General features: G+C 35.5%; 1 protein-coding gene across 2 annotated transcripts in view; it reads left to right on the plus strand.

Moving 5' to 3' along the window:
• IL1RAPL1 (interleukin 1 receptor accessory protein like 1) overlaps positions 1-27,136 on the plus strand; it is a 1,333,324-nt gene that overhangs the window by 767,391 nt on the left and 538,797 nt on the right. For both annotated transcript variants that reach the window (XM_034649157.1, XM_019797284.2), the window contains 2 exons: positions 7,199-7,385; positions 9,995-10,148. In XM_034649157.1, coding sequence (XP_034505048.1) covers positions 7,199-7,385; positions 9,995-10,148 — 341 coding nt within the window. The remainder of the gene's footprint in view (positions 1-7,198; positions 7,386-9,994; positions 10,149-27,136) is intronic.

Genomic DNA, 27,136 nt, shown 5'->3' on the forward strand with positions numbered 1-27,136 from the left:
AGTGGTCTCTCTGTGATCTTTTTACAAGGGCTGATTTCAAGCACAGTTAAATCAATAGGTCCTCTGGAGCTCTTCTCAAAAGAAAACCTAATCCAAACAAATTTCACATTTAGTGCCGGTAGCTCTAAGCGTAATATGTGTAAGAAAGATAGGATATAACAGAGGGGCCACATGCGTAGCTTCAGGCATTGCCATGAACACGGAGAGAAAAAAATTAAAGATAGAAAAAATTGGAAGGCTTTAAGATTAGAAATAAACTATCAAATCATATTTAAGGCTTAACAAACTGTAGGATGTTCCGTCCACAATCTAACCCTTACATTTTTTTATTCCTAACACTTTATTTTCACCACTAATGATTAGACACCAAGGGCAAATTTGTGGTCAAGGAACCACCTTCCAGAGAGTTCAGTTCTGCTCAGGTCTGCAGCTCGGATCTGCTGTCTTTCCATGCCCAAATATTTGTGCCACTTTCAAAATACTGTGTGCTTTTATTTTTACAAAACATTTCTGTGCAAAGGAGTATGACTTAAAAAATGACCAATGAATGTTAGTGTAGACCACATAAGACAGAGAAGCAGAGACCAACTTAATCCTTTAAAAACGTTGATCAAATTCCTTTTCTTTCTCAGCACTTCATAATGTGGGAAAAGATTTCCAACTACTATGGCAATGTTATTATTTTCCCTAGGAACCCGAGAATTAACAGACAGGTCAAGGGTTTAGTGATGCTGTTAAAGGATCTATTTAACAATCATGCTACTGGTAATTCTGTTGGAGTAGGAGAGAGATGTTCAGAACTACGCAGTATCATGCATGGCAGGTATGATTGCAGAGTAGTTGTAACTGTGCTACCCTTCTGTGTGGTGTCATGTGGTTTTTATCGTGCTTTATCGGCTGATCAGGTAATACCCAAACTTTCCCTTCTCACACCTCGTTTTCCTTTTTACCTCCTGTCTGGACCACCCTCATTTCTGCAACTCGATCTGCAGTTGTGCAATGTGGTCATCCTGTAAAAGATGAAATTTTTAAGTCTGTGATAGCTCCCATGCATGCCATTTCAGAACCCTTGTCCATGTCAACGTAGCAAACTGCTAAGAAACCTGTGGAGCACTTCAGTGCCCTGTACTGACTTCCACAGTCTGTACTTACATAAAATGAAAATTACTTTGGTATGTCACATATTTGCTTCTTGATTATGTTCAAATAGATTTGTTAGTTCTCAATCTTTATACTGGTTTAAGGGTAGATGGTTGTTTTCCTCCCTTTTAAGACAGGACTCTAAGGCAATCGTTTCACAAGCCACCTCATTTTCAAGTATGAGTTTGTAAAAAGTACGTAGTAGAAAAAGCTGGAAAAAAAAAACATGGTATTTCTTTAAGACCTGTCCCTTCATCCCTTTTAATCCTTACTAAATTTGGGAAAGTTTAAAGACCCAAATCTTCAAAGAAATCCAAGTTAGATCACATTCTCCCTTTCTCCAGAAGACATCTCTTTGGGGGTATAAAATTAAATAAAACCAGGGGTTAAGAGTTTGTTTTAAACAGTCTTGAATATATACATATATATGGTTTTTGTGTGCTGACCCAGCACTAATGCTCTCCAGTAGCATATAGAATTAGAAATTAGGAGATGTGAGTTCTAATCCCATTTTTGCCACTAAACAGAGTAGAACTTGGATAAGTTGTTGACTTGTTTAGGCATTGGGTTGTTTTGCTGTAACCTCAGCAGGTGAAACAAAGGAAATCTGCATGACTTTGGTCTGTACCATACATTCTGTGTCCTTGGTGTGTACTGCAGGTCACCTTTACCAGAGAATACTAGGTCTTTTTAAAAATTGATTGATTGTTGTATTTTTTTATTTATTATCAAAGTGTGGTTGAACTAGGTCTTTTTTTAATCCACAATAATATCATTATTAGGACAATTCAGTGTTCAGAATCAGCTAAGAATAACTGTTTCCACCACATATGTGTACACCCTGTCTTTCTAGCCATTTTATTAACATGTAAACCAGCAGTCATGATTTAACTTGTTGCCTAGATTACAGCCCATCTGTTCTCAACAATAGAAGTCAAGTAAATACGCACTGATGGTTTTCACTGTCCGTCCTATAGGAGCATTCGCCTTACCCCATTTATCCCATTTCATGGTATCTCCCTGATGGCACAAAGCCACAGTGCCATAGCGTTCGTGCTGCCGATTTGATCATGGCGCATGGTGCTCTTTACTTTGAGAGTCTGTAACTACCCTCAGGGGGATCACATGTTTATTAGTGTGTCACAAGTTGCTTGCTTCCTGTTAGCTCTTCTCAGCAAATAGGACTATAGTGTTCATTGGATGCTTTATTTTTAGCTTTTTAAATCACCTCCTGATGAACGGAAACGGTAAACAAGTATTAAAACATTGAAAGTAATTTGGAAATAGTGTTATCCTGGGGAGTCTGGAGTTCCAGACATTACCAGACAGTTGTAAATCAGCAGTCACCTCACAGAGCTGAGGAGTAAACGTCAGGAAAGTAAAAATACAGAAGTGTGCTCATCTGGATCCACATTATGGAAATTAGAGGTCAGTCACATTTATAGAAGAGGAGAAGGGGATGACTGGGGCAAGGAGTCTGTATTTTTCATCAAGTTTACTTACTCTTCTCCAGCCCACTCAGATATCCCGTAAGAAAAACATAAGGATTTATCTTGATGCTTATGCCTGACACTAATTAAACACCAAAGAACTGGTTATATTGTCTGTCTCAGCTGCCTTCTGAACAAACCCTGGGTGGCTGGCCTGGAAAATGGAAATCTAAAAGAAATAGGGAGAGGGGATGTTGTACAGATGATAATATCTAGCACTTCCTGAGAGCTCACCGGAAGACTGGCCCTGCCCTAAGTTCTTTCTGTGTTTTAACATGCTTGACTCCCAAATCAACCCCTGAGGTCTTAGTATGATTTTCTCCTTATACACATGAGGAAATGGAAGCCTGAGAAGTCAAGTAACTTTTCCTAATTTTCAAAAGTCATGAGTGATCGAGCTGGAATCCGAACCTCTTACGGTTGGGTTTTGGAGATCTTGCTCTTAACCTTGTCTGTATAAAACATGTCTGGCATTTGATAAAAGAAGGTATAGGAAAACAAACAACAGCAATCAATAGTTTGAGGAGAAGGAAAACCTAAAAGTCATGAGTTTAAAAGATTAATGTGGAGTATACAAATTTAGAATTCACTGACTGACTTCTTAGTAAAGTCTGTTCTTGAAGAATTCTAATGCGTACAAATATCAGGATTATTCTAAAATGTGCGTATTTTCTTACTACACATTGGAATGTGTCCTTGGATAGTTAATTGCTTTAACTTAGGTAATTATTTTTTCTGAAAATATTATCTTAAAATGAACCCGTGAAGAGCATGCTCTAGTCTGTGCTGGAGTAAAATTAATAAATAATGCATGAGCAATATTTCTGGCATACCCAAAGAGGCTATTTTTTCTACTTGGGTGTGAAGCTCAAGCTAAAATTTAGCACACTTTCTTTTCTCTCTAAGCTGTTTCTTTTTCCGTATTTTCCGTGCTGAGAGATTGACTCTACTTTTCATATACTCATCTGAGAGAAGTTCTTCATCATCTTGGATACCTCTATTTCCTTTGCTCCTTCCCTGTCATATTGATTCTGTATCTTAAATATAATTTGAACATGATTCCTTCATTCTGTCTCAATGGTCATTGCCTTTGGAGCTGCCATTTTTCTCCTGATTGAATGATGTTGCTTTCTTATTGTCTCACTCCATTTAATCCTCTGTTCTCGCCAATTCATTTTTCTCACTGTGATCAGAAAAATCTTTCCAAAATCCAAATGTCTTCACTTCCCAGCCTAAAGTCCACATTCTGCTGTGGCTTACATGCCACTCCTTCATTCTTCTGCATACCTCTCCAGCCTTACTTCCTGCTGTTCCTTTATAACTAATCCAGCCACACCAAATTATTGGCAGTTCCTCCAACCACATCAAGTTGTTGCATGTCTTCAAGCCTTTGTGCATACTGTTTGCTGAAATAGCCTTTGTTAAAATTGCCATATTCTTACTCATTCCTTAACTCAACCAGGTATCCCAACTTTTAAAGTCTTGTTTCTTTCTTTGACACTACTGTTGTAGTGCACAGTAGCTCTTTGTAGTGCTTATTACATTGAAATTCAGCTATTTACTTGTGTGTCACTTCTCCTGGATTGTGAGGAGCTGAGAGCAGGGAATATATTTTATCATTCTAACAAAATCTCTGAACACATTCTTTCAGGACCTTGTTACCGATTGACTTTGTTTAAAGGTGAAGGCTTTCACCTATGAAGTATTTTATTTTTTTTAAAGATTTTATTTATTTATGTGACAGAGAGACAGCCAGTGAGAGAGGGAACACAGCAGGGGGAGTGGGAGAGGAAGAAGCAGGCTCCCAGCAGAGGAGCCTGATGTGGGGCTCGATCCCGGAATGCCGAGATCACTCCCTGAGCCGAAGGCAGACGCTTAAGGACTGCGCTACCCAGGCGCCCTGAAGTATTTTATTTTTAAGGGGGAGGGAGAGATAGGGGAGGGAGCAGGGCAGAGGGAGAGAGTGAGAGAGAATCTTAAGCAAGTTCCATGCCCAGTGTGGAGCCCAACATGTGGCTGGATCTCACGACCCTGAGATCATGACCGGAGCTGAAATCAAGAGTCAGACGCTTAACTGATTGTGCCACCTGAGCACCACCCCCCACCAATAAAGTATTTTAGATCTACTTATAGGCTATTATATGAAGGTAGAGACATCCACATTCAATAAGCCTACATAATAATTATGTGGCAGTTTTGTTACCCAATATAAAGCTGAATAAATAACTATAAGTGAAAATTCTATTTTTCTCCCCCATTCTCAGTTCTTCTGACACCAGGTATGTGGGATTTTTTTCCACACCAAGCAATTCTGCGACAGCAGCTAGATATGCTACAGTTCAAATCTATTCTGACACTGTCTACTTGGAGATAGCATCACACCCTGCAGGTTAAGGACTCAATCCCACAAGACTGCCCCCTGCCTCACAATTCAGATACCAGTTGCAAGTCCAGATTGTCACCTGTGCTTCTGACAGACTGACTATAGATAAGAGGTTCTCACAACCCCCTCCTTAGATTCAATCATTTGCTAGAATGGCTTACAAAACTCAGGAAAACAATTTACTTACTATTATTGGATATTTCAAAGGATAGAAATGAATGGTCAGATGGAAGAGATGTATGGGACAAGGGGTAGAGGAAGAGGCACAGAACTTCCATGCCATCTCCAGGCATGCCACCCTCGTGGCACCTCCATGTATTCATCAACCCAAACTCATCAAATCTTTTTGGTTCTTGGGTTTTTATAGAGCTTAACCTGAAATTCCTGCCTCCTTGTCTGAAGGTCAGTGGGTAGAGTTAAAAATTCCAACCTTCTGCACACTTCGTCTTTCTGGTAACCAGCCCCATCCCAAGGCTTGCTAGGGCCTTCACCTCAAGTCATCTCTTTAACATAAACTCAAGGGTGATTAAAAGGGGCTCCCTTTGAATAACAAAAGACACTCCTATCACACAGGGAATTCTAACAGTTTCAGGAAATCTGTGCCAGGAGCTAAGACCAACTTTATTTTTTATTATACCATAAGCAACCTAATTATTTTCTGGTGATTCTCGTCATGTCATATAGGCATTTTTTTAAAAAAAAAAGCAAGAATTTAAATCAAGGAGCTGCTTAAATGTCAAGCATCTTGGCTGAATAAGAAGGAGGACTTGGGGGCTGTGATCTCTGTACACCAGTGTGGAGTGAGAAGAGCCAACATTACTGATCACTGGTGACAGGCCAAACAGATATTAATTCAGTATCCCATTTAATACTCAGACACGTGTTGTCACACCCCCCACCTAAGGTTACAAAGGGTTAAATGAGTTGCCGAAAGTTACAGAACTAGTAAGCAGTAAAACTCAAATCCAGGACTTTGATGACCAAGTATACAAATGAGGCATTGGGCACTTACCAAGTAAGACATTCTGTACGAAACCTTGAATTTGATGTTATATGCTTCTCTTTATTCTCACTGCCTGTGTCACCATGCCTGACCTGTAGCAGTGTTCATTAAATGTCCAGAGACATAAAAAGCAAACAGAAAGAGTGCAGTTTAAAAGAAAACTTCCTTTGGTCCAACTCTTTCAAAGAGATCTCTGAACATGATTTTTATTCTCATGTATTTCAAGTTATAAGTCTGATTTAGGAACCAACAAGTCATAAAATGAGACACTGTTTTAATGAACTGATTCTGTAGAATATATCAGGGTGGGGTTGTCCTTACATAATACATTAGAATATTTCTCTTGGGGCGCCTGGGTGGCTCAGTAGTTAAGTGTCTGCCTTCGGCTCAGGGCGTGATCCCGGAGTCCTGGGATCGAGCCCCACATCGGGCTCCTCTGCTGGAAGCCTGCTTCTTCCTCTCCCACTCCCCCTGCTTGTGTTCCCTCTCTCTCTGGCTGTCTTTCTCTCTGTCAAATAAATAAATAAAATCTTTAAAAAAAATAGAATATTTCTCGTATCTGACAACCTGGACTCCAGGTCCCAACCCAAATGAGTTTAGGTCTGTAAAGACAGTGAACCTGCAGTATTTATATCCAAGACTGTTTTCTTGCCAGATCCGTTGAGAAGCTCTCCACTTACCAAGACAATCCGCACTGTAAGAATTGAGCAGCCTTATTCTTTTCTTTCCGTTACGCTTAATAGATCAGTCACATTTTTCTACTTCTCTGTTGAGTTTGCCAAGTTTAGCATAAACCCAAGGTTGACGTCCTTCCTGACCTAAATCTTCCTTTATTTTTCCTACTTTTCTAGATACAGAAACCCCTATTAAACATTTTTTCAGACCACACTTATATATAATACGAACCTTTTTTCTAACAAATGAAAACTACTTGGATGTTTTCAGAGAACCAAGCATTGTTTAGCTGAGTGGCAAGAGAGAGCCCTGTGGAATAAGCCATGATACCATAACATTAATTAATCAATGGAATTTTTGCTTTTCTCTCTCCCTCTCCTCCCCCCCCGTCTCTCTCTCTCTCTCTGTGTCTCTGTGTCTGTCTCTTACAGTGAAGTAAACATACTGCCTGGCGGTACTTACTTTTTGTTCACACCAGACCACCTATTTTTTTCTGCTTCATTACAGAAACTCCACTTACTGTATGAAAGTATCCATCTCACTGACAGTGGGTGAAAATGACACTGGACTCTGCTACAACTCCAAGATGAAATACTTTGACAAAGCTGAACTTAGCAAAAGCAAAGAAATTTCATGCCGTGACATAGAAGATTTTTTACTACCAACCAGAGAACCTGAAATCCTATGGTATAAGGTATGTACTGTGAATGATTTTGTTCCTTATAAACAGAATAATGTGTATCTTATTCTTGGACAAGTTGGATACAAAAGTTATATGGGTATGATGAAGTTCATCTCTGCCCTCCTAAAATACTATAGCAGGTTGTGCTGGTCTTTATGTTTTCAAACCAATAGCTTTGATAAATGCTAGTCAGTATTTGTATTGGTGATCCATTGCGATAAGCTGTTGTGTTTATGTTCATATCTAGTTCATTCAGTTCTTTCAAGTCCATTGTAATCTGTTTTGATAATTCCAGGAACTAAAATATATTAAGGATTCATTTCAGAGCTCTTCATATAAACACTCCTCATGTTTCCAAACAAGGAAAAGATTGATTCACTTCTATGAAGAAAATGGTACAATAGCTTTATTGAAATGTTCTATTTAATGGAAGTATCTCTGTGTATATTCTAATCCTTTTCATATAAAAGCATATTTATTTTTAAAAACCTGATGAAAATTCATAACATCATAAAAATAGTGCTAGATAAACTTTTTTTCAAAAACCAAAAGGAACTGTAGACTTAAGGAGAATAATCCAACCCTTCTCCTTCCTATCATGTAATGGACTTTCTCTGAATTTTAAGATGAGAATGTACCCTTCAGCTTCTTTATACCATCAAAGAAATTTTTGTTATTGAGTGTACATAAGAAAATACAGTACAGGTGCTATGAACATTTGTCTGGAATATTATATCCATGATTTAATGAGTACTAGTGTAAAATTTGCTTTGTTCAACTCTCTGGAAATAGGAATGTGGGAAGCTTGACCTCTTAGTAACTAGATCCACCAATACCAGTATGTCATGGGTTCAAAACTTATGATAAATTAAACAAGAAACAAATCTTTAACAATTTTTAAGAGATTTTCCATAATTAGCAATGCCCTTCTCTGAGTCAGACTTAATTTTGATTCTTGATAACAAGCAATGGAGGATTCAGGACATCAAGGGAACTGCTGAAATATTTTTCTCCTTTTCTGTTGAATTTCTATCCTGGACAGCCCTCAAATATTAGCCCCTCTGATCTCTATTTGTGCGCAGATGACGTTTATTTTCCCCTTTTTTTAAAGTGAGTATTTCTCACCCTGATTCTCATTGGTTTGCCTGCTTTCTACATGCAGATTCTTAGCAAGCCCTGACGATTGCCTCAAAGGGGAGAGGTATTAGGGGAGTTTGACCCAAGGCCTCTAAGAACAGATGTTTTCTTCTACACATGCACACATGCACACATGCACGCACACACTCAATATTTAAAATGGCTGGCCTCACATTGCTCCTTTAGTCACGTTTCCACCATCATCCCAATCATCGTGACCTTAAGCTATAAAGACTGTCCCTAGTGGAGTAATGGGAAGAGATGCAGTATTTTTGGAACTTGAAAGTCTTGCAAAAATCCAGATTATTTTTCCACAGTCAAGGCGATATATATTCCATTTATTCAGTATATAACTTTTACAATTATGACATTTTATGCAACTAATATGAGGATATAAGATGTATATTTTGAAATAACTGTATAATTTTCTCCCACGTGTATGAAGTCATTGAACTACATAATCAAATAATAGTCTGCAAAAATTTGATTTGGCAAAAAATATTTTTCGATATAATGCTACCTCTGATCAGTATCAAAGGGCTTAAAGCTATTTTATCCTCATGACATTGATTTCAAATCTGGCTAAAGGAAATAGACTTCTGTTCTGGCAAAAAGAGAAAGCTCCTGAGCCAACATCATTATAATCCAAAGCTAAATTTAGAGACCATAATTTGATAGACCCATCAACAATGGAAATAGATATTTATGGTACTGTAAAGACCTTATATATAAATGTTGGCCATTTCTTTCACAAATTGTAGAACATACATGTTATAAATAGAATTTTTTTCTAAATGTAGTATTAAAAGATTCAAAATGTTGAAATAGAAGCATTTTCTGCTACAGAATTAATTTTTCTACTTTACACTAAAATAATATGTCTTATATTTTATGTTATCAGTATCAAGTATCAAGATGGATAATTTCACAGCCATCAAATGTGAAGTATTTGCTTTTAAAAATGATAGGAGTAATTTTAACAAGTGTCTGTTTTCTTATAACTTCTAAATCAATATATATCTGATTTAGAGACACTAATCTTAGAAGTTAATAAAGTGACTCTTGCCAGGGGCGCCTGGGTGGCTCAGTCGGTTAAGCATCTGACTCTTCATTTGGGCTCGGGTCATGATCTCAGGGTCTTGAGATCAAGCCCAGTGCTAAGCGTCCTGTGAAGTCTCCTTAGGATTCTGTCTCCCCCTTTCTCTCCGCCCCCCCCCAAACATTCACATGCACGCATTCTCGCTCTCTCTTTAAACAACAACAACAACAACAGCAACAACAACAACAACAAAACAACTCTTTTCAAATTGAGGTACATGATTTCCAGGAGGTGTGGAGAAGGTATAAACATTTTTAGAATTAATCCCAAACTCTTTAGCCTTTTAAAATATAACTTTAAAAGCTTTGGGGTTGGTTATTTAAAACAATTTTCTCTGTTTCTCAGTTGTTACACTTACTACGGAAATTCTGTGTTTTTCATGTAGGAGTGTAGGACAAAAACATGGAGGCCAAGTATCGTATTCAAAAGAGATACACTGCTTATAAGAGAAGTCAGAGAAGATGACATTGGAAATTATACCTGCGAATTAAAATATGGAGGCTTTGTTGTGAGAAGAACTACTGAATTAACTGTTACAGGTAATCATAGTCTTCGATATTTCATTTGCAAGTGACGAAACTACCATTTTAAGTTTACTTTTTGTGCTGCATATTGATTTTTTCAAATCTAGGCAATGAAAGAAGTACTTAACCAAATGCTGAGTGGATTCCTATAAGGTTAAATTTATTCCTCCTTGCTTTTAAATCATCTTGTGCTGAAATTTGAAAGGTTAAAGAAAATATGCTTAGGGAATTATAGAAATGTTAGCTTTTGAAAGTACTTGAAATAATGAGCTTACAATTTCAGAAAATTATGCTTATATTTTGTAATGGTATCACTTTTGGAAATATTTTCTAAGGTGTTGAAATAGAATATATGAAATCTACCTCTGTCTTTCTGTCTTGCTCCAAACTAGAAAAATTGCTATTTTATTGATTTATCACTCTGTAAATCTGACATACATGTTCTTATGAACTTGAAAATAACATAATTACAGGTGCAATAATTGAATAATTGCATGAGATGCCGTGAATGGTGCCATTCCTGTCTCTGGTTGCTAAGGTGGAAGAACATGAGAACAAGATTCAGAACTCTACCTATAATCATGAATCTCCAACTCACTAGTCACATGACTATTGGAATCACCACAACCTTCACAATATCAGTTTCTTCATGTATAAAATGGAGATGATAAAATTTGCCTTGTAGAGTTCATAGGATTTTTGCAAGGATCTAATGAGGTAACGTAAGCTGAATAAAATCAGTTTGTATAATACGGAATTATATCCAAATGTGCATTTTGGTCATTTTATGTTATGTACTATATTATTTTCATACCTTTTTTTATTTTATAGTTTGCATCTCTAAAAATGGTTCCAAAAGGAGAAAAAAGAGGGAGAAAAAAGAGTGATATTAGGGAGTTAGAGATATTGTTCTCATCTTACTGAGAGAAATTCTTCTTGGTGACTTTTTGCACAATCATATATATGAAATATATACAAATAAGTTGACAAAGGATATCAGATACTTTAAAGAGATTTTCATTTGTTCATTGATTCACTTAATATAATTTTCCTGTATATGAAGTGTGTTTCGTGGTAGTCACCTTTGTTTTATAGTAATTGTCTTTTCTTTCAAACTTTGAAATTAGGATATATATAGACTTAAAAACTACATCAATTTTAAGAAATCCATTTGATGAAGAGTAATTATTCTGATCTAAAGAAAATTTGGTTAAATAAATCAGGTGCTCTTTGGTAATTCCTTTGATAAATATTAGACCCAGTAAATAATTGCCACTTGCAATATATGGTATATTTAAATAGTAAATATGCATTCGGTCTTGCATTATGTACGTATGGTATGCATATGTGTGATTTATAAGTAGTTTGATTTTCAGTTTTGCCGTGTTTAATAGGTCTGTGTATGATTTAAAACTTTATCACTCTACCTCCCCGTCTCATGGAACAGTGAAAAATAGAACCATTTATAGTTGGGTTTTCTTTACAATAAATATTGAGGTTTTTATTATTTATTTTTTGCTTTCAAACTATACTGAAATAGATTTTCCAAGAGTAGGTATACAGACAAATGAACTTAAAAATATACTGAAAAATCTATTCCGTAAAAAATATAGAATATACTTCTTGTCTTTATTCTTTGGAATATAGAGCTAATCCTTGGGAAGCACTTTTCTTCCCTTTCTAGAAACATTAAGATACTAAACCACTATCTAGTAAGAGGTGATGAAAAAATCTCACAGAGGCTAGAAACTGGGTCCCAAATGGTAAAATGACTTAAATGAAGCTCTTTTCTATAACCAGTAATAGAATTGTTTTCTTCTAAATGCTACCCAGGACAACTATGCTTTTTTAACTTCATTTCTTCAAAAATATCTCCTTTTCTTTACTCGAAAAGAAGGAATAATTATTCTTTATTATCTAAGACGAGGTAGGTGAAAGTTTTAATGAAAGTTTTCATTCAACTGATTATCCTGAATACCTCTAATTTAAGCAGCCTTACCTGTGACATTGATTTGGGCATATAAGTTATAAAGCCAGGTTTCATATATACATGAAATTTTGGGTGAATGGGAGAGCTTCATGACCAGTAATTAAAAATAGTATTATTAGAAGATATTTTAGGTAGTAACAAGTCTATTGGGAAGATTTTTTTTTATAACCTTGCTTTAGTGTGACTCTAAATTTGGCCTGTGGCCAATTTAAACAATGACTCTTAGAACCCAAATTACATCTTACTAAAGCAGTGAAGGTGGGAAGTTCTCTGGATGATAATTAACGAGTGTTTTGTATCTTGATTTTCTGCATATCATGATCATATTGTATTTAATGTAAATATTATGCAAGGTATGATATTTAATTTTAGTGGATCTGCATTAGCCGATTATAAACATTTTGAAGTGTGTTAGAACGTGTTTCTTTAAAATAAGAAAGAATTCCATATGTGAAGAGAAAGGGAAATATCTAGATAAATAAAGTTATTGTAACTTTTACACTAAATGCATAGGCATTATTGTGAGCTTTTATGGGAGATACTTCACTTATTAAAAACGTATGTGTCTACTTAAGTGATGTAGTGGTTCGGGAAAACAGATCATGGGGCGCCTGGGTGGCTCAGTCGGTTAAGTGTCTGACTTCTGCTCAAGTCATGATCCCAGGGTCCTGGGAAGGCCCCACTCTGGGCTCCCTACTGAGCGGGGAGTCTGCTTGTTCCTCTCCCTCTGCCCCTCCCCCCACTGATTCGGCACTCTCCCTCTCTCTCTCCCTCCCTTTCTCAAATAAATACATAAATAAAATCTTTTAAATGAATGAATGAACGGAAAACAAATCACTGTGAAAAAAATAAGAAACCTGCTCATCACTGTTGGTATACTTTCAACATTATTTTTTTTAATTTAAGATGTTTCAGCATCATCTGTAGCCTCCACCCTCTTCTCTAAGCCCCAGCCACACTGAAGTTTTTACTGTTCTCCAAATATCCTCCCTCCAAGCCCACGAGCCCACGTTGCATTGTCACTGTTGACACTCCTGTCCTAGCCTGAGAATACGAGCTACTCACAGTCAAAGGAATGTCTTCTTTTTAATAAGCATTTTATTTTAGAGCAGTTTTACATTTACAAGAAACTTATAAAGACAGCAGAGAGAGATTCCATAATACCCCACATCCAGTTTCCCCTGTTATTAATACCTAACATTAGTATGGCACATTTATTACCATTAATGAATCAATATCAATAAATTATCAGCTACAGTCCATATTTTATTCAGATTTCCTTAGTTTTATGCCTAATGGTCTTTTGTTTGTTTGTTTGTTCTAGGATCACATCCAGGATAGTGCATTACATTTAATTGTCACGTCTTTTGGCTGTGACCGTTTCTGACTTGTTTTTGATGATATTGACAATTTCATGGAGACTAGCCATATGTTTTGTAGAATGTCCTTCAACTGTGATTTGTTGGATATTTTTCTCATGATTAGACTTAGGTTATATGTTCTTGGAAGATCATAGAGGTCAAATCACAACTTAGCATTCTCTCAGCATGACTTACCGCCACTGAGGCTGACCTTTAATCACCTGAGACCGTGTTTGTCAGCTTTTGGTGCTACAAAGTTACTCGTTGCCCCTCTTTTCCACACTTCAGTCTTTGGAAGGAAGCCATGATCTGCAGTTCACATTTGAGCAAGGAGTTATGCTTTCACCTCTCTGAAGGCTGAGTATCTACATAAATTATTTGGAATTTTTCTCTATTTCCACATTTATCTACTTATTTTACTATTTATCTACATTAGTATGGACTCCTGGGTATTTATTTTATACTTCAGTTTGTAATCCAACATCACATTATTTATTTTCTGACTCAAATTATTCTATCTTTGGCCTTTAGGAGCTCTTTTAGCGGACTTCTTTGTCCCTCTGACATACTCCTACTCGTGTGTGCGTGTGTGTGTGTGTGTGTGTGAGCACTTCCTTATTCTGGGGCACTACAAGATGTTCCAGGACTATCTCGTGTATTTCCTGCTCAAGTCCTAGAATCAGCTATTTCTTCCAAAGAGCCCTTGTTGCTTTTATTGGAGAATGGTGCTAGAAACTAAGATCTGGGCATCAGAGGTACTCATTGCTACTGGAGTATAGTTGCTTCTAAGGCCTCTCAGTTGACACAGAAAGGAGATATGTGTGTACTAATCCAGGTATTTACACATCTAAAAATACCACTATATGTAATCATCTGTATCTTTATTAAACTAAACATGAATTCATATTTGAGATACCTCTGACTCTACTCCATTACCATAGGGGTCATTCTAGCCTCTTCCCCTTGCTTATCTCCCTAATAGTGAGAAACCTGCTTCCCACCATCTTTCATTCATTTACTTAATTGTTCACTTCCAGTATAGATTTATGGTAAGATCAGAATTATTGACCTGTACTCCTGTGAGAAGCAACTTTATCAAATAGAGTCTAATGCTTATGTACAATTTATTTTGCCTTTAGTCTTACAGACTCTATTCATTTGCAAAGTTACTTAGGTCAGCACCTTCCCCGCCACCCCCCCCCCCCCNACCAACTAACTTCAGTGAAGCTGTGTCACACATTTGTGATATAGTCTGGTTGTTTTATCACATTCTGCATTCCATCCTGAGATCTTCCATCCTAAATGATGTCTTTTAAAATTTACATTAAGTTTGTAGGGGAAGAGAAATAATTTTCCCTCTACCCCTCTGAGTTTTTGGCTGACACTCTTTGTAATAAAAGACAGATTAACAAGAGAAAAAGAAATAGAAATTTATTACCATGACTATGTACTGTATACGTGGAAGATACCCAGAGAAACTGAATACCTCCCTGAGATGGCCCAAGCCACCCCTTTAAATACCATCTTCAGTTAAAGACAAAAGATTGGATGGGGGGCAGTCATAGGAGGTTACCAGGAAAAATGGTTAACATGGTTAAGTCTTAGTCCATGCCTTCCTTCTCCAATGACAAGAGTTTCTGGACTTTCAGAGTCATCCTTCTCTTTTTGGTACAGAGAGACACCTTTACAAATGCATATTTCCCATATATATAAGTTTCCCATACAGAAAGGTAACTCCTACTTTGTTTTCACAGCTTCTGTGTGTGCAGTTTCTCAAAATAATCCTTAGAGCAAAGAGACATATTTTGAGGTGGCACATCCTGGTACCATGTATTCCCACCTTTGAAACTCCCTCGAGTAGTTTCACAGTCCAGAAGCTGAGTGAGGAGTTTGCTCCATACCCTAATGAGCCAGTCTTAGTCCTGAGATTAGGGTAGTTCAGTTAAAGAGTTGTGTCTTATTTCAGGAGGTGGTGTTACAGGTGAACTACCAAAGTTAGGTCTATTTGGTGCAAGCAGTTAGGCAGTTAATAAGAGGCATTTCATGGAAACGCAAGAAAAACAAAGGTTAATGATTGGAGCAGATTAGAAACCTAGTTTCTGAGTTCTGAGAGCAACAAATTGGGGTTTTTAGATGTTGGACTCAGAGGATCTTTTCGGTTTTTGTGGTAAAAAACAGCTCTCAAAATTTACCACTTAGCCATATTTAAGTGTACATTTTAGTGGAATTAAATGCATTCACATTTTTGTGTAACCATCACCACCATCCATCTCTAGAACTTTCTCATCTTTCCAATCTAAAACTCTGTACCCATTAAGCAGTAACTCTCCATTTCTTCCTTCCCTCAACCCCTGGCAACCATCACTCTACCTTCTGTAACTATGAATCTGACCCTTCAAGGTACCTCATATAAGTGGCATTAGGCAGTATTTGTCCTTGTTTATATGACTTATTTCACTTGGGGTAATTAATGCCTTCAGGGTTCACCATTTCTTTCTATCACTCAGTACTTTTTCATTTATGGCCGTGTCATGGTTTGTCCATTCATCTACTGAACAGTGCACCTTGGGTGCTTCTAGGTTTTGGAGATTATGAATAAAGCCTATTATATAATTTTTCATGCAGGTTTTTGTGTGGACATGTATTTTCAAATTAGTTGAGCAAATACCTAGGAATGTAATTCTTGGAGTGTATGGAAAGATTATATTTAGCTTTGTAAGGAGCTGCTAAACTGTCCTCTGAAGTAGCTATACCATTTTTCCTTGCCATCAGCAATGAATTAAGAATTCCAGTTCAACATTTTTCTACCAATGTGAACTTTGCCATTTGGATTTTACCATTCCAATGGATCTGTAGTGGTACTCATCATTGTTTTAATCGCCAATTCCCTAATAATAAATGATTTTCAACATTTTCATATGATTATTTGACCTTTTATGTATCTTCTTTGGTCTAGTGTCTGTTCAGATATTTTAACCGTTTTTTATTGGGATGTTTGCTTTTTTAGGGCTAAGTTTTAAGAATTCTTTGTATATTTTTGGGGGCGCTTGGGTAGCACAGTCGTTAAGCGTCTGCCTTCAGCTTAGGGCGTGATCCCGGCGTTCCGGGATCGAGCCCCACATCAGGCTCCTCTGCTGGGAGCCTGCTTCTTCCTCTCCCACTCCCCCTCTCTCGCTGGCTGTCTCTCTCTGTCAAATAAATAAATAAAATCTTAAAAAAAAAGAATTCTTTGTATATTTTTGGTATAAGTATTTTGTTAGATATATGTCTTGCAAATATTTTCTCCAGTCTGTAGCTTGTCTTGATTTTCTTAACAATGACTTTCACAGAGCATAGGTTTAGATTTTTATTTCAGAGTTCTCTTCTTTTCTTTTTTGAGTTCTTATATATGTAGACTTAATTCTATGAATTTCTTCTAAACACTATTTTGCTGCATCCCACAAATTTTTACAAGTTGCCTTTTCATTAGTTCAAAATAATTTTTAAATTCTGTTGCGAAATCTTCTTTGACCCATGTGTTATTTAGAAATGTATCAATTTCTAGACATTTGGTGATTTTCTCAGCGATTTTTCTTACTGATTTCTAGTTTATTTCCATTGTGATCTGAGCACATATTTTATTTTATTTCTATTTTTAAAAAATTTTTTAAGTATATTTTATGATGCAGCATATGATTTTTCTTGGTGAGTGTCCCATGAACGTGAGTGTCCCATGAACGCTTGAGAAGAATGCATATATTGCTATTGTTGAATTGAATATTCTATAAATATCAGTGAAATCAAGTTTACGTATAGTGTTGTTAAACTCAGCTATATCCTTACTGATTTTCTGCTTTTATATTTCAAATACTGAAAGTAGAGTGTTAAATTCCCCAACCAAAGTAATGAATTTGTCTACTTATCCTTTCAATTCTAGAAGTTTGCCTCACAATTTTGATGCTCTGTTCTTAGATGCGTATGTGTTTAGGGTTGTCACGTCTTCTTAGAGAATTGATCTGTTTGTCACTATGTAATGTCCCTCTTTATCAATGATTATTTCCCCTGTTCTGAAGTTGGTTTTGTCTGAAATAGATATACCTAGCTTTCTTTTGATTAGTATTTACGTGGTTTTTCTCTTCATTTCTTCAATTTTAATTTACTGGTTCTTTATATTTAAAGTAGGTTTCTTAGAGACAACGTACAGTTGGATTTTGATTTTGATTTTCCACTTTGAAATTCTCTTTGTTTTAACTGGTGTATTTGGACTGTTTACATTTAAGACGATTATGGAAATTGATGGATTAATAGATATCATTGTTTGTTAGTGTTTTCAATTTATTGAACTTATCCTATGTTTCTTTTCCCCTATCTTTTCTGCTTTCTCTGATTTTAAATAAATATTTTGTATGGTTTCACTTTATCTCTCCTTTCTTAATATCAGTTTTACTTTAAAAAATTATTTTTAGTGGTTGCCCTGGATATTCCAATAATACTAATCTCAGATCATCTTCAAAAAATACTCTATAACTTTGTGTGTAGTACAGGTATCTTATTACAGACTATTTCCAGTTCCTCCCTCTCATCCCTTATGACATTGTTATTTCACTTCTTCATATGTTAGAATCACTCAATAAATTATTATTATTGTTTTAAATAGTTATAGATCAACTCATAGCAAGATAAATAAAATATTTTATTTTACTATCATGTATTCCTTCTGACACTCTTATTTTCTTTATGTAGACCCAGGTTTCTAACCTATATATTTTCCTCTGCCTGAGTAAATTGTTTTAACATTTCCTGCAATGCAGGTCTGGTGGTGTTGGTGAATTTTCTCATTTTTGTTTGTCAAAGAATGACTTTATTTCCTTTCCATTTTGAAGGATAATTTTGCTTGGATTCTAGATTGCTGCTTTTTTCCCCACTACTTTAAATATTCCACTCCATTCTCTTTTTACTTACATGTTTTTAGAAAAACTTTTCCTGCAGTTTAAGTTGATGTGTTTAGGTATAGTAATTTGGGCATTTATCCTACTTGGTCTTTTTTTTAGCTTCATGCATTTCTAGCTTGGTCTCTGTCTTTAATTTTGGAAAATCCATGACCATTATTATCTCACATATTTCTTCTGGTCCATTCTCTCATTTTTCTCTTTCCAGTATTCCAAAGATACATATATTAGGCCTTTTGGAATTATCCCATAGTTCTTGGATATTCTGTCCCATTTTTTTTCATTCTTTTTTCTTTTTACATTTCAGTTTATGAAGTTTCTGTTGACCTGCTTTCAAGCTAATTCTTTCCTTCGCTGTGTCCAGTGTAATGATGGGCCCATCAAAGTAGTCTTCATTTGTGTTAACATTGTTTTAATTCCTAGTGTTTTCTTTTGAATCTTGTTTCAAATTTCCATCTCTCTGTTTATATTACCCATCTGTTTTCACATGTTATCTATTTTTCCATTGGAGCATTTAACATATTAAACATAGTTGTTTTAAATTCCCTGTATGAGAATTCCATTATCTGTGTCATATCTGATTTTGGTTCTGATGATTGCTGATAGAGTTTATGGCTCCAGTGGCTGCTGCTCCAGGTAAGCAGCTGTCACCCGTGATTCTCTTGAGTCACCTGTTTTTCCAAATTTGGGAATGTTTGTTTGCCTGAAACTTCAGTTGCCTCAGAGTTTCAAGAAGAGTTTTTTGGTTTCTAGTTTTTTTCCAGCTTTTTCTTGTTGTAATAATGAGAGTGATGGCTTCCAAGCTATTTACATGTGGAAGATTTAAAGATAAAAATAAAGGACTGAATTTTCCTACTAACATTGCTTCATATTAGCTTTTAACAGGTCATACAGTCTAAGATTTGTTTTATTCTTGATTCTGTATTCCATAATATTAGCTTCTTTTGCTAGATAAAAATGAATAGGTCTTTTTTGGAAAATACCTCTATTTTTTGGAAAATATGTCTATTTTTATTTCAATTATTATTTGAAGTATTATATGCTTAAGATCCTATGTAAAACTGTATAACATTCTATTACACACCTCTTTTCTATTTCTATTTTTTAAATATATCATTTACTTGTGTTTATGTACAGTTTTTTATCCTACTAAAAAATCCAGAATCCAGCCCATCTTTTTCACTTTTTTCTTTTCTTTTAATAGTGAAACATAACTAAGTACACAAAATATAAATGTGCATGCTATTTGATAGCATGCTATCAAATGAACCCATGTAGGTGAAGAAACTGAACCTTAAAGGCATCCCCAGAAGTCCTCTGTATAGCCTTCTAAATATACACCCTTTCTTTCATGGCACTGATTATGTTACTGCCATTGAGATTTTTAAGATATGTGGTTTTTTCATCTTTTAAGTTATGCCTAGTTAATAGTTCATGCCTAAGCAATATGCCTAAAATTTTGCCTGTTTTTGAAACTTAGAAATTTGGACCTACACATTGTATATTCTATTGTGCTTGGCTTTTTCAACTCCAGCTTTTGTTTTAAAAATTCATCCATGTGCAGTCCCACTACTGGGTATTTACCCAAAGAATACAAGAAAAAAAATTCAAAGGGATACATGCACCCGTATGTTTATAGCAGCATTATTTATAATAGTCCAATTATGGAAGCAGGCCAAGTATTCATCAGTTGAGGAATGGATAAAGAAAATGTGGTACCTATATGCAATGGAGTATTATTCAGCTATAAAAAAGGAATGAAATCCTGACATTTGCATTGACATGGATGGAGCTAGAGAGTGTAATGCTAAGCAAAATAAGTTAGTCAGAGAAAGACAAATACCATATGATTTCACTCATATGTGGAATTAAGAAACAAGCAAAAAAAAACACAAGGGGAAAAATAGTGGGGGACAGAGAGAGTCAAAGCAAGAAATAGACTCTTTTTTTTAATTTTTATTGATTTGAGAGAAAGCATGAGCAGGGAGAGCGGGAGAGGGAGAAGCAGACTCCCTGCTGAGCAGGGAGCCCAATGAGGGGCTCAGTGCCAGGACCCCAGGATCATGACCTGAGCCCAAAGCAGGTGCTTAACTGACTGAGCCACCCAGACATCCCAGACTCTTAATTATAGAGAACAAACTGATTACCAGAGGGGAGCTGGGAGGAGGATTGGCTAAATAGGTGATAAGAATTAAGGAGTACACTTGTCATCATGAGCACAGGGTGATGTGTGAAACTGTTAAATTACTACATTGTACAGCTGAAACTAATATAATGCTGTATTTTAACTAACTGGAATTAAAATAAATGCTTTAGTTTTTTTTTTTTTGAAAATTCATCCATGTTATTTCATTTATCTGACATTTATTTATTACTTTTATGCATAGTATTCTGTTATATTAATATCTCACAATTTATTGATAGACATTTGGGGTTTTCATTTTTTGTTAATGTAAGCAATATTGCCATCAATCATCTTGTGCATAAACACACACACATTTTTCATTGTGCATAATAATTGGCATTTATGTAGGACTTTTACCTAGGACTGTATTTGCTTATTCAGAGTATGTATATTTTTAAATTCACTAGATATTGTTTGGGCTGCTTTGGGTAATGGGTCCCCAACTAAATGAAGTGAGAGAAGGAGGGGAGTAGTATCCCAAAGGAAAGTTGAGGTGACAAAAGGTGAAAAAATGTTCAAGGAATATAAACAGGAGATGTCCACTACTTCTGAGCAGTATGGTTTCTTAAATATTGTAAAATGTGGTGTGATATTCATAAAATTCTGTTGTGGGTAGTATAACAATTTTCTGTACTTCAATACTGCTAAATAAAAATGTGAAAATATTCAAATTCATTTTCATATACACTGCCATATTCTAGGATTCCTTATACTAAACTCAAACTCATACTCACACTATAGCTTTAACACTAATCTGCTGCCAGATTATTTGTGGGTATGGGGAAAATGTCGTGTCCAGAGGTGGTCCGTAAGAGACCTAGTAATTCCAAAATAAATTAGACCAGCTTGGCTTTTTTTTTCTTTTTTACAATTCTCACTATTTAGATAAAAAAACACAGATGTAAGTTATGATAAGTATTTTGGATTTGTTACATCTAAGGAAGAAATATACACTACATGGTTTTTCTAGAAGTATTGGTTAAATTGTATGATATTCACTTTCTTCTAGTTAATACTTATTTTTCCTTCTGGCAAAACATTTTTTCTTTAATTTTTAAAAGAAAGAAAACAAAGTAACACCGTATTTCCATCAAAAAATTTAAAATGAGTCAGACCACTTGAAAAGCCATTTAATTTCTAGGGCTAGATCATAAAATGAAGTAATGGTAAGAAAACGGATTGTGAAAATGTTAGATCAGGAAAAAAATTCACCGATAAAATGCAGGAGTCAGCAAGAACAGTGAAGAAGTGAAGAAAAGAAGACTGACTTGAAAAAAGCAAAAAGAATGAAGTGATTGCTACAAGGTGATGGTTTTAGTAGCATTTTTATACTTGGCGTAACATTTTAGCAGAGTTAATGTAGCAATATATTTAAACTACTTTCCAATCAACCAGAGGTTGAAAATATGCTCTCAAAAAGTACATCTTCCTCCTCTTTTTATGGAAGGGGAAGCTGAGCAAAGAAAGGTCAAGTGGCTTTATCACAAAGGATCATGGTGACAAATTTAGGAATAAAACTTAATTTCCTGAACTTCATTTTATGATTTACTCTGCTGGATAATTAATAGCAAAGCATTGCATTTTTCATATTAGCTCTGGTGATCACTATGAAAGATTTATCATTTAAGTTCAACTGAAACACACTTTACTATGAGACCTTTAATTCTTCTGCCACTGATGTAATTAAATGGTGCATTCATAGCTTAGCCTGTGGGTTCAGTGGTTATTTTTTTCTTTAAAAATATGCGTCTTTTATCTTCTCTTTTAAAATACTATTTTTATTGACATCCTTCAGACTCACGTGCTTTACTGACTGTAACTTAATAAGAATTCATGAAATTGATAACAAGAATTGATAAATTCTGTACTTGACTTTGTGTGTTTAGTGATGTGCTAGAACTAATGCCCACAACAACCATCACATATATTATTTTTGATAAAATGGAGCATGTTACAGATAGTTTTAGCTGTTTTATGAGTAAACCCCTGTCATGTTTTGCAACTCAAAAATCATTTCGATTAACTCAAACTTTTGAATTGAAAGAGATTAAAGCTGATCAATATAGTGAAACTGAGTTTAATCATTCTGGCTGTCCAATCTTGATTTAGAATTCAGTCCCTAGAGCAAAATGCCTCTCTTGTAAGTATTTTCTAATGATAACTTTCCTGACACTAATTACCTTAATTTATTGTTTAATCTCTCAATATATTGAATGAATTGCCAAAATGTATTAGTCAAGCAAAAGTTTAATGTCAAGGCATGATAACTTTGAATAAAAAGCATGATGTTTTTACTCGTAAGCAGAAAATGTCATAGAGTATTTCAGAATATATCAGTAGCAAGTTTGGGATGTGCCATTTCTGGGCATAGGGAAAACAAGGCATTATTCCTTTGGATGATTTCCATCAATATCAGCAATAATAAGCATTAGTAATGAGAATAGTTAATACTATTTACTGTGTGCCAGGATCTGTTCTAAGTTCTTATTTATAATCACTCACTTAATTCACGTAACCTCAATTCATTCACCCTTAAAACTTTTCGAGTGCCTTCTGTGTACCGAGTATTCTTCTAAATTGCATTTCAAAATAATCCATTTTTTCCTTGCCCACCGACTAGCCTCCAGCCAAGGCCTCAAATGAGCTTGGGTCAAGATGGCATTAAAAACAAAAACAAAACCAAAAAGAAAAAACAAGCCTATGTTACACCCCTAAGAATGTCAAGTACTAGAATCCGTAGATACAGGCTATAAAGTAGCTATGCCTAAAATGATGAGTGGTATTTAAAAAACCTGAAAGAACGATGCCATTTTTGGTGCCGTGTGAGAGCACACATATTAAGAAGAGGCCTTGGTCAGCAGTACTCCCTACCCCAGATCTATTATGTTTTTGATTTGATTGAATTCTATGACCTGCTTTTTGGTATTGTTACCTGACATGGTTTATCAGCAAGAGCTAGCCTTAATTTCTTGCTGCGTTTGACAACATGGATTTGAAGTGTACTAGAAAGTTTTCATTACGATAACCCTACCAGTGCAATCCTTCGGACTGCCTGCCTCTGAGAAATGATGCAGTCTTCCTGTCCCTGGTCATCCCTCATGTCTGACCCTGGTATGAGATCTGTACTGCTTCTCTCCTTGCACACCAATAACCCAACTCATACCTACCTCATTGTTAGAGAGACAGCAACTTTTTATTTGAGTGCTGACCATATGGCAGTCACTATGCAAAAAGATTTATAAGCATTATTATCTACATTTTACCAAGGATGAAATTCAAAGTACCTTGTGGGCTTGAATTTGTAATTTTAAATACAAATCATCATCATTGTTTCTAATGAAGTTCCATTCTTTTATTTGCACTCTCCTGCTTCCAATTCTCTTATGCGTATTTCAGTAAACTCAATTGTGAGGCTGGAAGAGCTGACCGATAAATATTCTCTGATAGAATGATTAGTTAATTAGAGAAACAAGTAGATGTCACAGAACCATGCTGATAACAGTAGACATTGGCAACGTGTGCCTATTGAGCACTTGAAATGTGACTAGACTGGATTTAAATGTGATGTAAGTATAAAATACATGCCGGATTGCAAAGACTTGTATGACAAAATAATGCAAAATATGTCATTTGTAATTTTTATACTGATTACATATTGAAGTTGTAGTATTTGGTTAAATAAAATATATTACTAAATTAATTTTACCTATTTTCACTTTTTAAAATGTGGCCACTACAAAATTGTTAATTTTATATGTGGCTCGCCTTATATTTCTATTGGACAGCGTGGCTCTAGAAAGTGAGTGTGATCTCACTCTTGAAAAGTCTAAGGGGAGGCCTTAATTGTATTTCCATTGGTGGCTATGCCACACCTGAGCTAAAAGACCTTGTCCAATTCACCTGACTTCCTTGAGTGTTGTCTTAATGTTGAGACTGTGAATACCCATTCACAGTGCTATGGAGAGGAGTAAATTAGCTCAGGCATCTGAAAGCAGGCTATAAAGAAATGTGCAAATGGAAGTGTCCACTCTTATGGTTTGGTCTGATCTGTGACTCTTTACCTTGGCTTGTTTTAATTATGGAATGTTAGTATTTATAATCTTAACCCAGTCTTTCAAATGACATTGATTGTCATCAATAAAAATCATTGAGTAATACTAAGTAATGATTTATATGTGTGGAGAAATCTCAGAAAATCTTATATCTATATGAGCTGCTAACGAGTGCAGTCCAGTATCTGTAAGGGGTGTAAATAAGGAACATATGCATGTCTTGCATTTCTGCTTTTGATCTGATTATATATACGTGTGTGTATATATATGTGTGGGTGTGTGTATAACTTTGACTCATTAATGTCACTTCTTTTTTACAAACCTGGTTCCTTCTTTGTGGGTCATATTTCAAAACCCACTTGAGCATGGTTCCACTTACATGAGATACTTAGAATAAGCAAATTCGTGAAGACACAAAGTACAAGGGCTGGAGGAGGGGGAATGGAGGATTGCCATTAGCAGCTACAGGGTTTCAGCTTGGGATGATGAAAAGGTTCTGGAAATAGATAGTGGTGATGATTGTACAACACTGTGAATGTACTAAATGCCAACCAAATTGTACACTTACGATGGTCAATAAAATAAACCTTATGTCATGTATAGTTTACCACAAAATGTCCATTTTAAATAAATGGTCATTGTTAATAGTTCGGAGTACATTTTAAAGGTTTTTTATTATATCAAAGAATTTTTTTAAAGAGCATCCTCTTCCTACTTCATGTTGGCTCTCTAGTTTGACAGGCATTGATTTTCCATAAAACTTATGAAACTCAAGCCATTATGTTGGCATTTTATATTAACTGCTTTTAGTTTTGACATCACCAAAATTGACTGAGAACTCAATATCACACCTGTTTCATACAGAAGCTCTGGTGTGGACAGTTCCATAGGACAAGCTGACACCCCTGTTGCTCAGCGTTCTCCATCCTCCCAGTCTCATCAAATCAGAGATTGCAAACGAAATCTAGAATGATGCAGATAGATGATTACATATCTAAAAGCAAAATCTTTAAGCTTAAAATATAATAGGATCTAGGATCTTGAGGAAGGATTCCAACATATTTGATGGCAGTTAAGTCTCTGAGCACTCTGAGTAAAGATGGCTGTACCCTCAAAAAAGCTGTAGTTAGTACCTTGCTCCATGCACACTCTTTCAAATAGGGAGACTAAACTTAGTACATAATGTCAATAATATAACTTATGTGATATTGGGCAAGATAAATTTCCTAATGGTTCAGCAAATTAATTAGATGTTTCAGTGTGCTAATACCTATATGTATGAGTGTACGTATATATTTTATATTTTTTTATATTTTTATTTTATATTTCATATTTTTATAAATTTTTCTTTTACAGAATTATCCAGCCTATTTCATATACAGCTCTTATATTCTTAATTTTATTGTTGCTTATGTAGTGACAAGAAATTTATTGGTATAAATAAAACCAAGTTGATTTGTGTAAGCAGTAGGTTCCTCCTAGACTTAATGATATTGTATCATCCCAATATTAGCTTAAATAAATTCCTATCATCTTATTTTTAAAAATGGACAATAACACATAGTATCTACAGTTGAATTATTGCCAAAGCAGCATGATCAGGCTGCTACTTCACTATGGGTGTTTTCGTTAATAAACTGAACTCTGTTAGCTTAATGTGTACAGAAGTGAGGAAAAAAATTAAAACTGCTGGCCAGTTTCCTATCATACTCACTTTGTGTGTTATTCTTAATGAAGCCCCTAGTTTATGTGTCTTCTTTCCTAGACACCAAATTAAGAAGGACAGTAAGATCTTGTGGAGACTGTGGAAGAAAGCACACTAATGATTAGAGATGGAGGAAGTAGGAAAGAGTCAATGGACTGAGAATATTAATATTATTTGGATTAAAAAATATGATATATAATCAGATGTTACGAATTGGGAAAATTCAGGATAATGGATGAGCAACTAGAAGTTACTGCACTAAAAATACATCAAGTAAAGGTTTCATCATGATTTAGGTGTTTTTTTTTTTTTATTTGTTTGCTGCATACATGGCAGAATGTTTACTTTCTCCTCATCTCATCTTCTTTTCTGGTCAAGTGAGATGACATTTATAGCTCTCTGAGTTTAGCATTTGACAGTGGTTCCTGGAAAACTCATTGGTCAATACTGGGGGAGATCACCAGTACTATCTTCTTTGAAGGCTTTTAAACTCTCTTAACTATAGGGAACAAACTGAGGGTTGCTGGAGGGGTGGTGGGTGGGGGATGGGGTAACTGGGTGATGGGCATTCAGGAGGGCACTTGTTGTGATGAGCGCTGGGTGTTATATGCAAATAATGAATTGCTAAATTCTGTCCCTGAAACTAATAATACAATATATGTTAACTAACTTGAATTTAAATAAAATCTTTTAAAAAATAAAAATTTAAATTAAAAAAGGAATTATAAAAAAAATGATAGATTCCCCCCTGAGGTATGTTTAGGCATAGACAAGCTGGAGGA

The sequence above is a fragment of the Ailuropoda melanoleuca genome, chromosome X (assembly GCF_002007445.2).
Source record: "Ailuropoda melanoleuca isolate Jingjing chromosome X, ASM200744v2, whole genome shotgun sequence".
NCBI classification, from domain to species: Eukaryota; Metazoa; Chordata; class Mammalia; order Carnivora; family Ursidae; genus Ailuropoda; species Ailuropoda melanoleuca.